Source organism: Halyomorpha halys, unplaced genomic scaffold (assembly GCF_000696795.3).
Source record: "Halyomorpha halys isolate HHAL.00 unplaced genomic scaffold, Hhal_1.1 Scaffold237.1, whole genome shotgun sequence".
NCBI lineage: Eukaryota > Metazoa > Arthropoda > Insecta > Hemiptera > Pentatomidae > Halyomorpha > Halyomorpha halys.
This window is the reverse complement of record NW_027112495.1, coordinates 371,733-388,612: the sequence shown is the minus strand read 5'-3', so window position 1 is coordinate 388,612 and position 16,880 is coordinate 371,733. Positions and strand designations below refer to the sequence as shown.

General features: G+C 38.8%; 1 protein-coding gene across 1 annotated transcript in view; it reads right to left on the bottom strand.

The window, feature by feature from the left end:
• Positions 1-2,635: 2,635 nt before the first annotated feature.
• LOC106679970 (fibulin-5) overlaps positions 2,636-16,880 on the bottom strand; it is a gene marked incomplete at its 3' end in the record, with an annotated part of 48,267 nt that continues 34,022 nt past the window's right edge. The window contains 5 exon segments of the mRNA XM_014419388.3: positions 2,636-2,776; positions 3,884-4,066; positions 13,072-13,107; positions 13,198-13,302; positions 15,214-15,345. Of these exon segments, the coding sequence (XP_014274874.2) occupies positions 2,636-2,776; positions 3,884-4,066; positions 13,072-13,107; positions 13,198-13,302; positions 15,214-15,345 (597 nt within the window).

Sequence of the window (16,880 nt, the reverse complement as noted above, 5' to 3'; positions counted from 1 at the left end):
TTGTGGAGCCCAAGGTCCAAATTGGGCTGTAGCGCCACGGGTAGATAGAGCGCCTTAGGCGCCTTAGGCGCCGGTTCCAATCCCTTGTCAATCTGATATAAACGAAGACGGTCACCCAATGTGCCATGGAAAAACTCTTCCAGGATGTGGTGACGTAGTAGCTGTGGGTATCTCCTCTCTCTCACGTATGTCACTTTGTTTTGTTTTAGTAAGATCTCATGGATCGTCCTTCCGGTCGTCCAGCTTGTCCTCTTCTTTAAAAAAGATATCTTCATAATCCCTCCTAAGGCTTCGTCTCTAGTTCTCGGCCTGATTGATTGCTCCAACTCGAGCGCCCGCGTTCTTCCGCTGAAAATGATATTTGTAGATTTTTCCTCCCAACTTAATTTTCCAAACCTAAGCTTCCACCTTTCCTAGTAGGTCACATCCCACAATTACTGTATTCCCTAGGCATAGTTTTCCCTACTAAATCCCAACCATGTCAATCCTATTTTCACCTCCCCCTCTACCTCACAAGCGTCAGCCAGGGTGATTAATTTGCATTGACATTCCCGAATCTGGTGTGTCCTCTCTCCACTACACAGCTTTTCGAGGGCTTCTCGGCACAGGATGGTGTTGGAACTGCCGGTGTCCACCAGGCGCCTCACTCCATCTATCTCTATAATAGACAGGTTGCCCCTCTGCCGACATCCCCTTCAGATGTCTCCTGTATTCCTCTCTCTAGTTCCTCACCTCCATCCATCTTTGTTCCCTTCTTTCCATCTTCCCGTTTCCACTCTGTCCCCTTGACTAACCTTGTTCCGTGACTCTTCAGCTCCTTCTTCAGACTCCAAAGTTCCCGATGCTTCCGTGGATCCACCAGATGATCTACTCAACCTCCAATCATCCAATAAAAAAGTTCATTTCTACGTCACTTTCGAAAAAAATCTCAGAGGTTGAAAGAAAAAATCATTTTGTTGAATACTTCCATATTGAAACACACATCTTTTTAACAAAGTTTCCTAGGCACTGAATAGGTATCAGTTACTAATAAATATGTTCATTGGTAAATAAATAGAACACTCAAAGGACTGCAGAAATGCAGGAATAGTTTTTTTTTGTAAACAAAACGTTTACTATGTGAAAGTGGTTATATCCTGCTTTATACTTGTTACGGTGGGTTGGGGTTATTACCTATAACCTTGACGGTTCTACCAACGGAACAATACTACAACATGGAGGAAGGAGTATAATGGAGGGGGTACGCATCCAAAGCAAGTGACAACACAAGTTGGTGTCTATTCCTTTCGTAGGCATGGCATACTTGATAGTCTGCAACCCGTATGCCAGAAATGGCTACCTCAGCCTAGCCTAATTAGCCTCTGCCTGGTTTTAAAAATGTTGAGTTACTCAAAGCTTATATTTTTTTGTTGACATTCATCATCATCATCATCTGTAGCGCCACAACTCTTGCAGAGTCAAGGCCCCCTGCAACTTGGTTCGCCAATCTTCTCTATTGGTTGTCGCTGCTCTCCAATTGCGGATTCTCCATATGGACCTGGCCTCCGCTGTCACTCCATCGGAGTCGGGGTCTTCCTACTCTTTTATACAGGATCATCCTAGAAATCCGATCCTGGGTCATTCTTATTACATGGCCTGCCACCGAAGCCATCCCACTGTGATCACCCTTACAATATCAGGGTTCCTGTAGAGTCCTGCCAGTTCAGCATTGGTTCTCATTCTTCAGGTTCCATCAGCACAAACTGGGCCATAAATTCTCCTCTCGAACCTTAGGAGAAGGGCTTCCTGTGAACTGGGTAATGTCCAGAGCATACGGAGGGATAAGTGAGAACTCTATGACCAAGTTAATTCAATTTTATATTCACTCTTTTCATTTTTTATATTCGAATAAGGGAGAGTGGGAGATATTTTGTTTTATTAAGGACCATTTTGCATCAAATTCAAGAGCGTTGATGACTGGAGAATGGGCAAAATACAAAATTCCCTAAGAATTTTGATCGAATTTCCCATCTTATCTCAGGCCTGCGGAGCATTATCTGCGATTTGCTCGTTTCCGAAACATTTTTGGATGACTGACCTCTCTTAATTGAAGAGAGAAATGCTTTATTTAGCCATGCCAAATACATTGGGTTGTTACAATATACAGCATGCCAATCAACCCATGATCGGACAAATATACAATACAAATATTGTAACAAAGTTTGAATATATTAACCTCTCTATGATTTTTTTTTGCCATCATTTTCGCAGATTGAACATAGTTCTCAAATCTCGAATTTCACATTTTGGATTTTTAAATTATTTAGAAGATAATAATCCTTTCCTCTCTCCATCACATAACGACCTCCTTGATTTCCATGTCAAAACATACAGCTTAAAAACAAGCTTGAGGCATTGAGTGGGAATTGTTTACTGGTTAGTCTCTTGAGTTCTGAAGCACCTGCCTGCATTCTCGATTCGAAAGGAGAACTTATTTGTGTAACAATAGTTGTTATTCTCAACATTAATATTTCTACTCTAATATGTGTATTAAATTATATTTTATTGATATTACCTTCAAAACTGGCATTTCTTGTGATAATTTTACAATGTATCAATTTAAGATTTGATGACAATTATAAGTATCAATAGTTACCTATACATTGCGTCTTGGCGGGATTCAACTTCAGGCCTGGTTTGCAAGAGACGAGGTCAGAACACAAGTAGTTGCCTCTGATGTTGATACATCTTTGATTAGTTCCACATCTCGCTAATCCTTCTTCGCATTCGTCGATATCTGAAACAATCGATTGATTATTGAGAAGGTGAAGCCTTTATTTTTAATCTTTTCGTTATTGCATGAACACTGATTGAAATATCTTTGAGGGAACACTCGAAACCTATTAAATTATTAAATAAATTAAAATAAAAGTACACCATTATTATGTTTTATAAATAAAATATTAAAGCACAGAATTTAATAAAAAGTAACATGAAATATATAGGATTGTAATAAAAAATCAATATTAATTTTTACTTTCATTTACATATACCTATATGGAATATACAGGATTCATGAGGAGGAAACGCTGGTAGCTAAAGGAAACTGTGGGTTATTACACCAAGCATGTAGTTCAGTCCCACCAACTTCACCTTTCTATATTTCCGTGAAAGTGGGGTTGCAGCAGGTTTTAGACTTTTTATGGTATTTTTCGTTTTCGGCACACAGGAGTCAGAAAAGTCTGAAATTTATACCTCAGTTTCCTTAGAGCTCATGAATATTCAATATTAAGCCTGTCATCATCGAAGAAAATTACTAAAAACGTAAAATAAATAAAAAATTGACGTTCCCCCCTTCAAACTTAATATACATATTTTCACCTGTGGAAATCTAAAGTAAATGAAAAATATATATCTATCAATATAAAATGTTATATTCAACGGATCTGGACAAAAATAATGGATAGGTTTTTATTTATTTTTTTTTTTTTTAACAGTCTTGAAATTATTTTTAATTGAACAAAATTACTGTTGTATCAAAGCATGTTGAAAAACAAAAAGGAACCAGACAATAAACAAAAAAATCAGGAGAAACAAATGACAGGTTTCCTAGAGCTATGGATCCCCAATTTCTGGTGCACTGTTTTGGAAATTACGACTAATAATCAGATAGAATTGGGACAATTTAGAGACTACACATATCTTTATACATTGGTTTGGGATTGGCCTCACAAACCAATACTGAAGACCATCAGGCAGGAATCAAGGCCATGTAGGTACCGACCAATTTGAATAACGCATCCACACGCTTACGCTTGTGGATACTTACCACAGTTTGGTAAATATGAAGACGCATATTTAGATAGTGAGTAGGAATCTATTTAGAGAATGAAATATAACTGACCGACACAAGTGGAACCTGTGACCCTGTAGCCTGAGGGGCAATGCTGAGTCAGTGGCCCGCTGCAGCTGAGGCCAGAGCATTCCATCTTCTTGATACACCTGAAGGAGCCTTGTGTATTCCTGCATTCATATTCCAAGCCAAGTAGTTTACAAGTATGCGTACCCAGTGCACATTCATCATCATCTGTCAACAATGAATATCATATAAACATTAAAATTATATTATATTACGATTATATTTACATGATTGACCGTAAATGAATTAGAAGGACATGGCCAGGACCATGTGCGTAGGGAGAGGGGAGCAAGGGTGAACCGCGACTCCCTCCTAGATTTTTGGGACCCAAGAAACCCCCAAGATCCCTCCTATCCGAACACCAAAAGAACCCTGATGGTTGCAGTAACTTTACCATGCATGGCCTGCTCGGTGAAGACATCTTTTAGAATCATGGGGCTGGTCGAAACGTGGACACGGTCCACAATGGGAGAGGATAGGTTGAATAGATTGTGTATACTCAGCCTCCACCGAGATTTAGTTAAATCAAAGAAAGCAACCATCATAGAAGAGGTGGGTAATATTTTTGCCTGCAATCCCAGAAGGCTGATGCTCTCATACCAAGCCTCTTCATCACCTTTTATATTTTTGTATTTATTGTGTGTATTGATGTACGATAATTAATTTTATTATTTAATTTTCAATAATTTATTGTGATTATAGGTAATGCAAATTTAAAAAGTAATTTTATATGTAATGTAATTTTATGAAGTAGAAATAAAATGGTGGGGGCTATTTTTTGGAATGCGGAATCATCCCATTTTTACCCCATATCGTAGATTGGACTATACATATATATATAAGTTAAGGTATGATGAAACAGTTATGGATCATAATACCTAGCTCCATACGTAAACCATATGGAACAATAGAAAAAAACCAATTATTGTAAATTGCGATAGATAATAAATCAAGATTTACTCTGTGACTTTTCGCTAGTTTATTTAATTCTTTCTAGAGACCTATCGTAACTAGTGCCAAAACCCGGGAATCATTAGATACGTAAAAAATTATTTTTGGGACCGCAAATTTTACTTAATCATTTTTCCATCTCAATTCTCAAATTTCTAGTAATTCTAACTCGGCATGAGTCCATTTGTAAGAGCCCCAGTTTTAAATGTAGACAGCCATGGAAACGTAACCCCAGCGATCGTGGAGCAGCACGTGACTCAGTCAGAGACTGTAGCTCAGCCAATGGCCGAGGTTCATCCAGTACTGGAAGAAATGTCAGCTCTCCCTGCACTCACGATGCCGGAGGCACATGCTAACGCCCTGGAGTGGATCAAAATAAGAACAGCAACCACACAGGATCTTAGAAAGGCGATTTCCGATTTGGAGAAATTCACCGGGGAACCTGGAGAACTGAGCCATTTTATAAAAGGAGGTGACCGGCTGATGGGAAGGATTCAGGAACGAGGAGAGACTGCTGGATGGTGGCGATGCCGAAGAACTCAAGGCAGCCGTAGTATGCAGAGTAAAGCGGGATATCCTCAACCAGATACAAGCGGAGGAGAAACGCCCTCGAACACCGTAAAGGAACGGCTGAAGAAGGCATATAGAGGTGGAAGATGGGCCCCGGAGGAAGATATCTTTCAGATGTTTCGAGAAAGAAGGAAACAAGGACAATCCAAAGGGCGTTATGCTGGAGAACTGCAGGCGCGTTATAATCGGATTACCGACAAATTAAGTGAGTTGATGGAGATGGGCCAGGTTCAGGCCCGCATGTTTTTTTTATCTGGCATACTGAAAGTACAGTTAGTGAAAGAGATTGGGAGGAAAGAAGGTCTGCCGCAGGACAGATCTTTTGTAGAGAGTGCACAGGATTTAATGGATGCCGGTGCCAGAGAGGAGGAGGCGCGCATGGAAGTCGAGGAATCGGAATGGACTAGAGTTCAGTATAATGGCTCCAGGAATCCACAGAGCAGGTGGCGAAGGAGAGATGGAGAGTACATGAAGGAGAGGACAGGAAGAAATGGCGATAAGAGACCGAACCAGGCGAAACCAAGAGAAAAAGGACGTAAGGATGATCGGCGATGTCATGGATGCAGAAAGGTGGGACATCTGGTGGCCCAGTGCCCGCGCACCAAATGTTTCGAGTGTGGCAACGGGGGGGCATATTGCCAAACAATGCCCTTACATGTACAGGAGGAGGGATCCAGACCAGGGGGAACCCATGGAAATTAATGCCCAGAAGATACGGCGTAGAACTAGTCGAGTCAGACACGAAGGGTCGGCTAGCGATCGTCGGTGGCCACGGCTGTGTCGGAGACAGATGAAGAGATGGAGGAGACGGGGAGGGCAGGCGAACGCAACAGTGGATGTAGTAGCTGGAGACGGAGGATCGGAGGGAGGAGAACTCGTGCAGAGATCTAAGGAGTGTGTCGGCAGAGGGGCAACCGCATTCTGGCGAACTATAGCGTGAAGAGTGGTGGCGGCGGTCTGCCTATCATCCGAGTTGGCGGAGTGAGGTGCCTCATCGATACGGGGAGCTCGCATACCATTCTATGTCGGGAAGCATTGGAGAGAATGCATGAGGGTGAGAAGACACTCCACGTTCAGGTATGTAATTGCTAATTAATTACCCTGGGTGGACCCTGTAGCGTAGAGGGAGAAGTGGAGGTGGGGTTGAGTAGATGGGGGCTAGTGGAAACAAACTAGTTGTTCATATTGTGGGAAGTATGCCAAGGGAATACCAGGTGATTATTGGGTGTGACCTCCTAGACAAGGTGGGAGCGCGGATAAAAATAGGCAAAAGAAAATGGCTTGTTCAGATAGGGGGAAAGGATTTTTCTTGTCTCCAGTCTCAGGGGAACGGAAAGGCGCAGATAGGGGCGGTACACCGAGCGAGGGAGTGGCGGCAGGAACTTCGGTCTGAATACAAGGACATTTTCTTCAAAGAGTGATATGCTAGGAGCGACGGGAGAAACCGTACACGAAATTCCTTTGAAGATGGATAAGGTTACGTACGTGAAGGAGCGGCGGTACCCACAGCCTTAAGAAGCAGGAGATCATAGTTGATAGCCCTCTGTGGGCTGTGCGAAAGAAGGGAGCGCCGGGAGATCAGAAGGAAAAATATTGGGTTGTTATAGATTACCGGAAATTGAACGAGAACACCGTTAATGAGCGTTATCCAATACCTCGGTTCGAGGACATTTTAGACAGATTAGGGGGTCCCACAATACTCAGTACATTAGATCTTAAGGCGGGGTACCACCAAATACGGATGCATCCGAGGGACCAATTTAAGACCGTTTACGTTCGAAAGGGGACATTATCATTTCACAAGAATGCCATACGGGTTAAAGAACGTCCCTATTACGTTTCAACGTCTCATGGACGAGTTCTTACGTGGAATAGATGAATCTATGTGCCAAGTCTAAATGGACGACCTTTCAGTCTTTAGTAAAACAGAGGAAGAACATATCAACCACTTGCGAATCATCTTCCAGAGGGTGCGGCAGTTTGGGTTCAAGCTGTCTCCGGAGAAATCTACACTAGGGCGGGAGGAAATACAATTTTTGGGTCACACTATTTCAAGAGAAGGGGTCAACCAGATATACATAAGGTAGAGGCGCTGTGAAAGATGTCAGTACCGAGAAACGTGAAAGGTATTTGGAGCTCTCAACTATTATCGCCGTTTTGTACCAGAAATGGCGGATCATTTGGTGCCCCTTAATAATCTGTTAATAAAGGGAAGTAAAATCGTTATCACACCAACGATCGAAAATAATATCCGCCGGTGTATGGAGGTATTACAGAGAGAACCCGTCCTCGCGTTCCCGGACTTTCAGAAACCCTTCACTATTACGACCGACGCGAGTGAATATGCATTGGGAGCCGTGTTGTCTCAAGAGGATAGCGGGGGCGAGCCCCCGGTCGCATACGGCAGTAGGCATTTAACGGCAGCGGAGACGAGATACAGTGCCCTTGAGAGAGAACTATTGGGGATCGTGTGGGCCGTGGACTATTTCCGACCCCATGTGTTTGGCAGGAAGTTCCGAGTTCACACGGACCACCGCCCTCTTCAGTGGGTAGAAAAGTTAAAGGAGTCGTCGGCGAGGGTCACCCGGTGGAAGGAGCTCTTAACCCAATATAATATGGAAATATTATATAAGCCGGATAAAATTAACGTGGTTGCGGTTTGGCTCTCGCGAGCAATTACCGTCAATGCCATTGAAGAAGACCGAGTGGAACCGTCCGGTGTCGTACAGCAATTTTTGAGAGAATGGACCCCAGGGGAGGATGAAGAACCGGGAGAGTCGGGAAGGGATGGGAGCACGGCACCGGAACTATTGGAAGACGGGAGCTCTGATGGGGGTAGACCTACGGAAATTGAGGAGTTAGAAGACATTATTAATGACAAACCCCGACAAATCATCTGGAAGACTAGGACTGCATGTATAATGAAAATCGAATACGTCAAATACGGAAAGAGTTCGATCACCACCGTCTGGTCCACACCGGGAACATGGGATGATCAAATTTGCCAGGCACTCAAAGATGTGTCCAAGCCGGGTAAGACGTAAATAAGGAGACTTTGGCGTTCAGAGCAAGTGGGATTAGACCGCGGTTTCATCCGATGTACACTGATGGTAGAGACGGTGAGAGACGAGGCGAGGCAGAAAGAAGTCACCCTCGCGTACCATCAGGGGAAAATGAATCATCGGGGAGTAAACGAAACATTCTTAGCCCTAAAACGCAGATACTTTTGGTGGGGTATGCGGAGGACAATCCAGGAAATCATAGGGGGTTGCAATATTTGTCTGAGCACCAAATACGACCGACAACCACCACGGGCAACCCAGGAAGAAACACCCACCACCGATAGGCCGCTGAGAGATCTACAGGTACCTTTACGTGGAAGGGTTTCAAATGGTTTACAGTCCTGGACGTATTCAGTAAAGTGGCGATGGCGTGTCAGGTGAAGGACAGATCAGCGAATGCGGTTTTAGGTGCACTGCGCACCTGGTTTCAGTTTTACGGCGTCCCCGACCGTATTTCGTCTGATGGAGGCCAGGAGTTTAATAATTCCCTACTCAGAGAAGAAATGAAGCAATTAGAGGTGCACTGGCACTTTAATACTACGGGACACCCCAAGAGCAGGGGTGGGATCGAGAGGCTTCATAGCACACTGAGTGACCACCTGCGGGTGTATAACATGGACAAGGGGTTGGAACCGGACGAGGCTATGATCAGGGCGGTCGCGGCTTACAACCATTCGATCCACGCCGTCACTGGGTTTTCCCCTTTGGAGATCCTTTTTGGGCTTCAGGGAGGTCGTAGGAACTGCAGGGAGACAGTTACTGCAGGGAAAGATATAACGAGCAATAATGTGGCCAGGAAGAAATTGTGGGAGAAAGTTCAGGGGCGCATCGAGAAAGAAAAGGTAGGCGAGTGAGGCGTCAGAATCTCAATCTTCGGGACGTAATTGGGGACCTCAGACTGGTGACCATAGTCTATCCTAAAGTGGGGACTAATAGAGACAAGGAGTTACTGCGCTACAAGGGTCCATTTAGGGTGATTGTCCTCAGACAACATAATGTTGTCACTATCGAAAGTTTGCGTGAACCGAAGAAACGAAGGACGGTCCACGTTGAGCAATTAAAAATTACTGCTATATTAAAGCCGAAAGGATCTGGAGGGTCTTCTCCCCCTCATAGCATGTAACTAAGTTTTTTTTGTTATATATATTTTTTTTTGTTTTTTTACTGTTTTTGGTAGTTTGTATTTTTCTTTTAAGAAATAGAGTTTTTAGAATCTTTATTTGGTTAGTATATTTGTATTGTTAAATATCTGGAAGAATTTAATTTATTTTTATTTTTGCAATTATGTAGTTCAGTTTATTTTCATATATACTTTTATTTTTTTTATTATATATACGTTTGTCCTTTCTATGAAGTTTACGAGGCTTATTCATAAACTGGTAGGGGGGAGTTAAGGTATGATGACACAGTTATGGATCATAGTACCTAGCTCCATACGTAAACCATGTGGAACAATAGAAAAAAACAATTATTGTAAATTGCGATAGATAATAAATCAAGATTTACTCTGTGACTTTTCGGTCGTTTATTAATTCTTTCTAGAGACCTATCGCAACTTATATAAATGCATCCTCCCTTCCCGGAATCAAAATGAGTGTACAGCATTGTTAAACACTTCCACTCATTACACCGGCCCGGAAGAAAATGTAATGTGTGCCAAAACGTTAGGAATCAATAAATAGTTGATAACTATTGTTGTTTTACTTATCGCACCCATGACTATCTCTTTAAAATTATATTACAAATCTATTTATGATAATAGTCAAGGAGAAAAACATACCTACGAAAACCAGCATGGTGTTGTTACGGCCTCAATAGGTACCTAAGAAATACTCCTATGGGTAATACTTCACACTAATGCCAAACAAAATACCAGTCATGGTATAAAAATTCGGGTCCCCCATTAGATCTTGCCAATTGAACCAATTTCTGGATCTGTCTTAAAAATCGGCGAAGAAAAGGAAATTCTCATCTTATAGTTCTGCCCGAAAATTAGTTAGGAGGGTATAATCTAGAGCAGAGCCGAGTACCACAACAGCAAAGCTCCCCCCTCCCGTGCATGGACTAGGCTCATTGAACAAACCAACGACCAAAATGTTTAATAGTGGCACGAATTTGTGATAATAATTTACTCTACCAAAGAAGAAAGTAAATCATATTTATTTATTTTTTTAAATTGGTTCAAGTCCGCCATTGAGGATCTATACAGCCCTAGGGAAGAAAAGTCAAGATTCATTATTTCTCAGGGCCATCTTGAAATAAATATTGACTGACCTAGGTGGGAATCGAACCCATATCGTTTTGTATCAGATACTCATCGAGATTCACTTTATTATAATGTTTCAAAACACATGTTCATACAATCTTATCGACAAATATTTTTCATACCATGCTTTTAAAATCCCACAGCTAATCCATTTACGTCATAAATTAAGCATCCCTATCCTTACCGGAGGGAGAATTGAATGAATGAATCGCTTTGTGAACAAAACCGTCTTGGTCTCCTCTGTATACCGTTTGCTCATTATCGGGAGAGGAAATGAATTCCTTTTTGGTGTGAAAATTTTTCAGAGATTGTTGAATCTTAATGTAAATTGATATTGTAGAGGTTCTCGGAACCCAAAGATAGTGGATAGAGCTCAGTGACGGATATAGCACCCACGCCGGGTATTGCCCAGACCACCGGAAGAGATGCGCGCAATGTCAGGAGGCAAAAAATAGTTGTTTAAATTACTAAGAAAATATTTATGAAGAGTTAGAAAAGTTCTATTAAGTCCTAAGTGATGAATAATGGGATAAAACTAAAATTGTAACCTTAAAGATTATTTTCTTGAGGAAAAATACCTGACAGACCGCATCTCTCTCATCCCCCCTCCCCTCCAATGTAATAAAGAAGAACGGCAAAATCTTGGACCTAGGAGCATCAGTCCTTGAGTGGGCCATTCTAAGTCGACATAAATAAAATATATATATTGAGAGAATTAACCCGGTGTTAATTCATTTGTCGGATTCCATAAAAAGATTTTTTTTGCTTATGGCAGGCTTAAGATTTCCATTGAATCCTATACAACCCCAGATTGGGAAATTCAAGTTTGTTTTAGAGCTGTATCGAATAAATATTGTCTGACTAAGGTGGGATTCGAACACGTTCAAGGTACCAGGTACTTTCTGAACCAGGTACTTTGGTGCCTTCGCCCCATCATGCACGGTCATCACATCCTCATTATATAAAAATTCACTCATACCATACAAGAAGGTTAAACACAGACACCAAAGTAAGTATGTGACTCTAAAACTTGTCAGTCCTAGAGTTATATTGAGTTTCTAATAAAACTATTATGATTCGAGAATCACTTAATCAAAATCAACAAAGGTTGGGGGACAAGGCTTAATGAAGCCTGCACGACCTAGATATTGTTGAAAATAGAAAATTCAGTTAATTTTGCCAGTAGGAGGTAATAAGGTAAGTAGGATTCTAACATTTCAATTGTTCAATTTCTGAGGACCGGTTGCACAATCACAATTTAAATTACGATTTTTTTTTAAATTTCGTGTAAAATCAATAATTATCCGATGCACCTTCAAATTTGGCGGTAAACTTCACCGGCCAATGATAGCTGGTTAAACTGAGATTTAGAACAAATCTACGTTTCAATGGGTAACTATACAAGGAACATTCTAGAGTTCCAGTTGGACCTGCTATCTAGCGAAGATGTATTGTATTATTCCATTTCTTTCCAAACTCAATAAATTGGATTTGACCAAGATAGGTGATTTGTCAGACAACGAAGACTTCAAAGAATTAGTTGCTCAGGCAATAATGAAAACAAAAAATGTATTCTGTCCTCCATTAAATCATTTTTCACAGTGCTCGGATTAAGAATTTTTTCGACTTTCAAAATTGGCTGTTGAATCGATTTTAAATTTAATTTCTAACATTAACGAGAGGCAATTGCGGAGTTTGGTAGTTATATCAGTTATTCTAGTTTCAGGTAACCTTGGTAACCTGGTTAACAAAACTGCAGACCACAAACAGGTCGCTAAGTTACCAGAGTTTTACTAAACTCTTGGATAAATGTAAGTTGTATGAATTTAAGTTTTACCGGAGATTGGTACAACCAGCCCTGATAGGTTTCATCCGTCTAAATTTCAACCACTAGATGATCTCTTGGTCTTCTTTAACAAAGAAATATATTATATGTTTTGTCAACATTACCATTTGCTTCATATAATTGGGGTGAATAAGGTACAATAGAAAAATAATGATATACATGGAAATATAAAAATACTCATAAAAAAATATGTGCCAATTTGTTTTCCTTACTTTGACAAGTCACAAAGAATTTATGAATCTGTCTAAGGTTTCAAGCGCCCTACCAACTCCTTAGTGAAACCGCTGCAATTTCAACTTTGTTCTAAAACAATATTATACACAAGGAGTTTTTATCTTCCCTGCTAAAATATTAAATGTGATATTTCAGATAATTTTGTTCCCGAATTTTCATTTAAATTGGTTTCACTTATTAAAACGAAATAAAAATTTAAGTTGGTCACATTGTAAATTAATTCCACTGATAATCAATACTTTACCTTCACATTTTCCAGACTGCGAGTTGAGTGTGTAACCTGGAAACGTTTTAATTTATTATATTTTTTTAATATTTATTTTGTAGATAAAATTGTATTAATTTTTTTAAAATATATTTCTATTATGACCTGTTCCACAGTTAATGTCCCTGGTACAAGTATAAGAACCTAGGGTGTTATCACATCTCTGGAAGTCAAAACAGTCATGAGTTCGTTGCTGGCACTCGTTTATATCTGTAAATTATTAAATGAACAATAATGGTTATTGTCAAATCACTATTAAATAATATAATTATGAATGTGAACATCATAATGTAAATTATATTATTGATTTAAAGCAAATAGGAATGTTGATCGTTTATCAAAGATATTTATTGATTAAATATAATCTTATTATATCGTGATTAATAATTACTAACCGCTATGGAGCTCTCTTACATCTCTGTACTGAATAGCATTGTATTTTATCATTAAAACGTTCAGTACAATTTATTTATTTATTATAGCCTAGAGACATAGAAAGGGTGTTGGCCTAATAAGTAAAATAACAAACGAAATGTGTATAAAAAATAAGAAAAATAATCAAAAAAGAATTATAAAAAATAGAAAAATCTTAGTGCACAAATGAAATTTTAAAAAATAATTAGTCAAGCATATCGAACCTCTAAAAAATATTTTTATTGCAACAGACTAATACAAATTTTTCATTTTAAATTTACACCTTCTAGAGTGGTAAGTGAAAGTTGTATGATAGGAGCACGGCACCAGATTTTTAACTTTTCACTGCCTGTCAATTAAAAATATGGCTGTCTGTAGGTGAAGTATTTTTTTCTGAAAAACAGAAGCAAGTAGTTTATAAAATGATTTTCCCACAATCATGAAAGCGATATTGATTTTATGATTTCAAAATGTTTACTAATTTAACAATAGAAACGTTTTCTCACATTTCAGTTATTATGGCTCGAAAATTCCACATTTTTTTCTTATACAGATTCCCCTAACTTTGATAATAATATTGACATGTTCCCACATCTTTTGGAACCTTTTTTTGAGATGAAAATTCCTTACAGAGTTTTGCTTATTACAAGCATGGAAACGGTATTTACTAATCTGAGTTACTTTGATTCTTTAAGGGATTAATTCTTAATGTGATTGATTGCTTATGAGGGTATTTATTTGAAATTAATTACTGATATGTTCTATATTTATTTCTAAAATATGGCTCCATACTCACCAAGTGACATTATAGTATTCAAAGAATATTGCAGTATAGCTTAAGATGTTACGTTGGGCACTATCCAAAAAGATTGATTAAGCCATCTTAAAAAGCAGATTATTACTATTATCGAAGTCAATGTTTCTATCGTTAAATTAAAGAAAGGGCCTAAGCTTCCAATCAATTACAAAAATCTGATTTAAATAATTATAAGTAGGCCTATTTGTTCTTTCAGGATTGATCCTTGGTTCTCCACTAAAAACACCTAAACCCATCAGTTTTTAACCTTATTCCACAGTTTAAAATCATACCGAAATTTGGGAGAGTCTAATAACAAAACTGAAATAATAATTAAATACCTTTACACAAAATTTATCAAAAATAATTATTAAAAAAGTTCGTATCATCATAAATAATATTAAGGTACAGAAAAAGATTGGAGGAAGATGACCTGTAAGGGATATTTACATTAGCTATAATATTGCTTTAACCTGGAAAACCTAGACCAGCCATTGTCACCTAGGTTAGCATTCTCATTTTTAATATCAAATGTAAACTTTGTGGTGCTGAGTTAAAAGGAGCAAGTTCATTTTGATATTTTTACCTAAATCCTCTAATAACCATTAAAATGAAATCGAAGATATAGCCTCAACTTATCCCTGATACACGTAATAGGCCAATAGGGAGCTGTGTGAAAGATATCCTTCAGTAATATGCTAAAGGGACCTGTGCAAAGGATCTCCATCGTAAAACTCATTAGTTTAGCTGCAAGACAAAATGAGGAGATAGGTCAAACTCTTTCAAATGCATTAACTGATTTGTTTCACAGCACATTCCCTGAATATCAGTGCTTAAATAAAAATAGCCTTTTCCTGTTGTTAGGAACAGTCTCACCATTCTAAATTTGCTGGGCATTGCCTTGGACTTACCAACGCAGGCTAGAGTAACAGCGTCTTGGTTGAATCCTGGTTTACAAACACATTCAAAACTGCCATTAGTATTGACACAATTCTGATTGCTGTCACACGGTGGATCATCAGTTTGAGCGCACTCATCAATATCTGAAAGGAAGAATTATTTATAGAAATATCTATGTATAGAATTGCAGATTTTAAACCTATGTATAAACTATTCTGGCTTCCGATTAGGGCATAGTACTCTAACTGCATTATTAAGACTCACTGAGGACATTAGGCTCGCGATGGATAGACGACAAGTAACAATTTTGGTATCTTTTGATTTTAAAAAAGCGTTTGACCTAGTATACCATACTATTTTATTGCAAATTTTAAGAAACAAGTTCAAATTTTCTCATAGTGCAGTACTCTGGTTTGAATCTTATTTGAAAAATAGAACTCAAGCAGTGATAGATAGTGATGGATTTGTCTCTGAATTTTTACCAATTGTTTCGGGAGTTCCTCAAGGCTCAGTCCTGGGACCGTTACTCTTTCTTTTATACGAATCGGATATCTCATCGAAAATTAAATCATGTAAATATCACATATACGCCGATTATATTATCATTTATATGTCATCGAGTCCTGATAATTTTAATGAATCCATAGAAAAAATAAATCTGTAATAAAGATAAAGATGTAAGAGAAATATTTGCCTGGTCAGTAAACCTAAAACTCACCTTGAACCCATCAAAGACAAAAGCAATAATTTTCGGTAGCAAATATTACGTAAAATCATTAGTCGTAGGAAATTGTCCAAAAATTCATTCAAATGATATACCCATTGAATACTCTCAAACTTTACTGCTCTTGGGTGTAACATTCTCTTCATCACTCGATTTGCAAGACCATGCAGTTAGTACTTCTCGGAAATTTAGGCCAGTTACGTAAGAAAAGAGAATGCTTGCCTATGTTTGTTCGGAAACATCTTGTTCAGACACTAATAATACCACACATCGATTATTGTAGTATATTATTTACAGATATGCAGGGCAATGATTTATCAATTCTTCAGAGGGCTTTTAATGCATGTGTTAGGTTCATTTTCGATGTTCCCGTTCATGAACATGTAACGCCGTTTTTTGAAGAACTCTGTTGGCTCAAAATCCCTAAAAGAAGAAAATTCATGCTGGGTAGTTTCCTGTACCAACGTTTTAAAGATAAAACTCCCAATTACCACTACGATCTTTTTGAAAAACAAATTCCTCCTCCAAATCGCATTGTAAAAAAGCATAACAGTCAATTTCACATTCCAGTCCATCGAACATCTCGATATAGTACATCATTTTTAATTAGCGGAATTCGTTTGTGGCAGAAAATCCCAGACAATATTAAAAATATACAATCTCAAACAGGCTTTAGAAATATGTATTATAAACAATTAATGGATAAATAAAAACTGATCTTATTTAGCAATGATCTTGCTGATGTGAATTTACTTTAAGATATGAAAGTTGTATAAAGTTTACCTTCAACTTAATTGCCAGACATACTTCACTTTTGGTTGGCTGGTTGGGTTTGGGTTCAATTTTGGGTTCCAATTCAACCTTTCGGTTGCCGTAGGTTACCCGGAACAAAAGTAATTTTGCTTTCTGTTATCTATTATCTTATAAATATTTTAAATTATATAATTTTCCTCT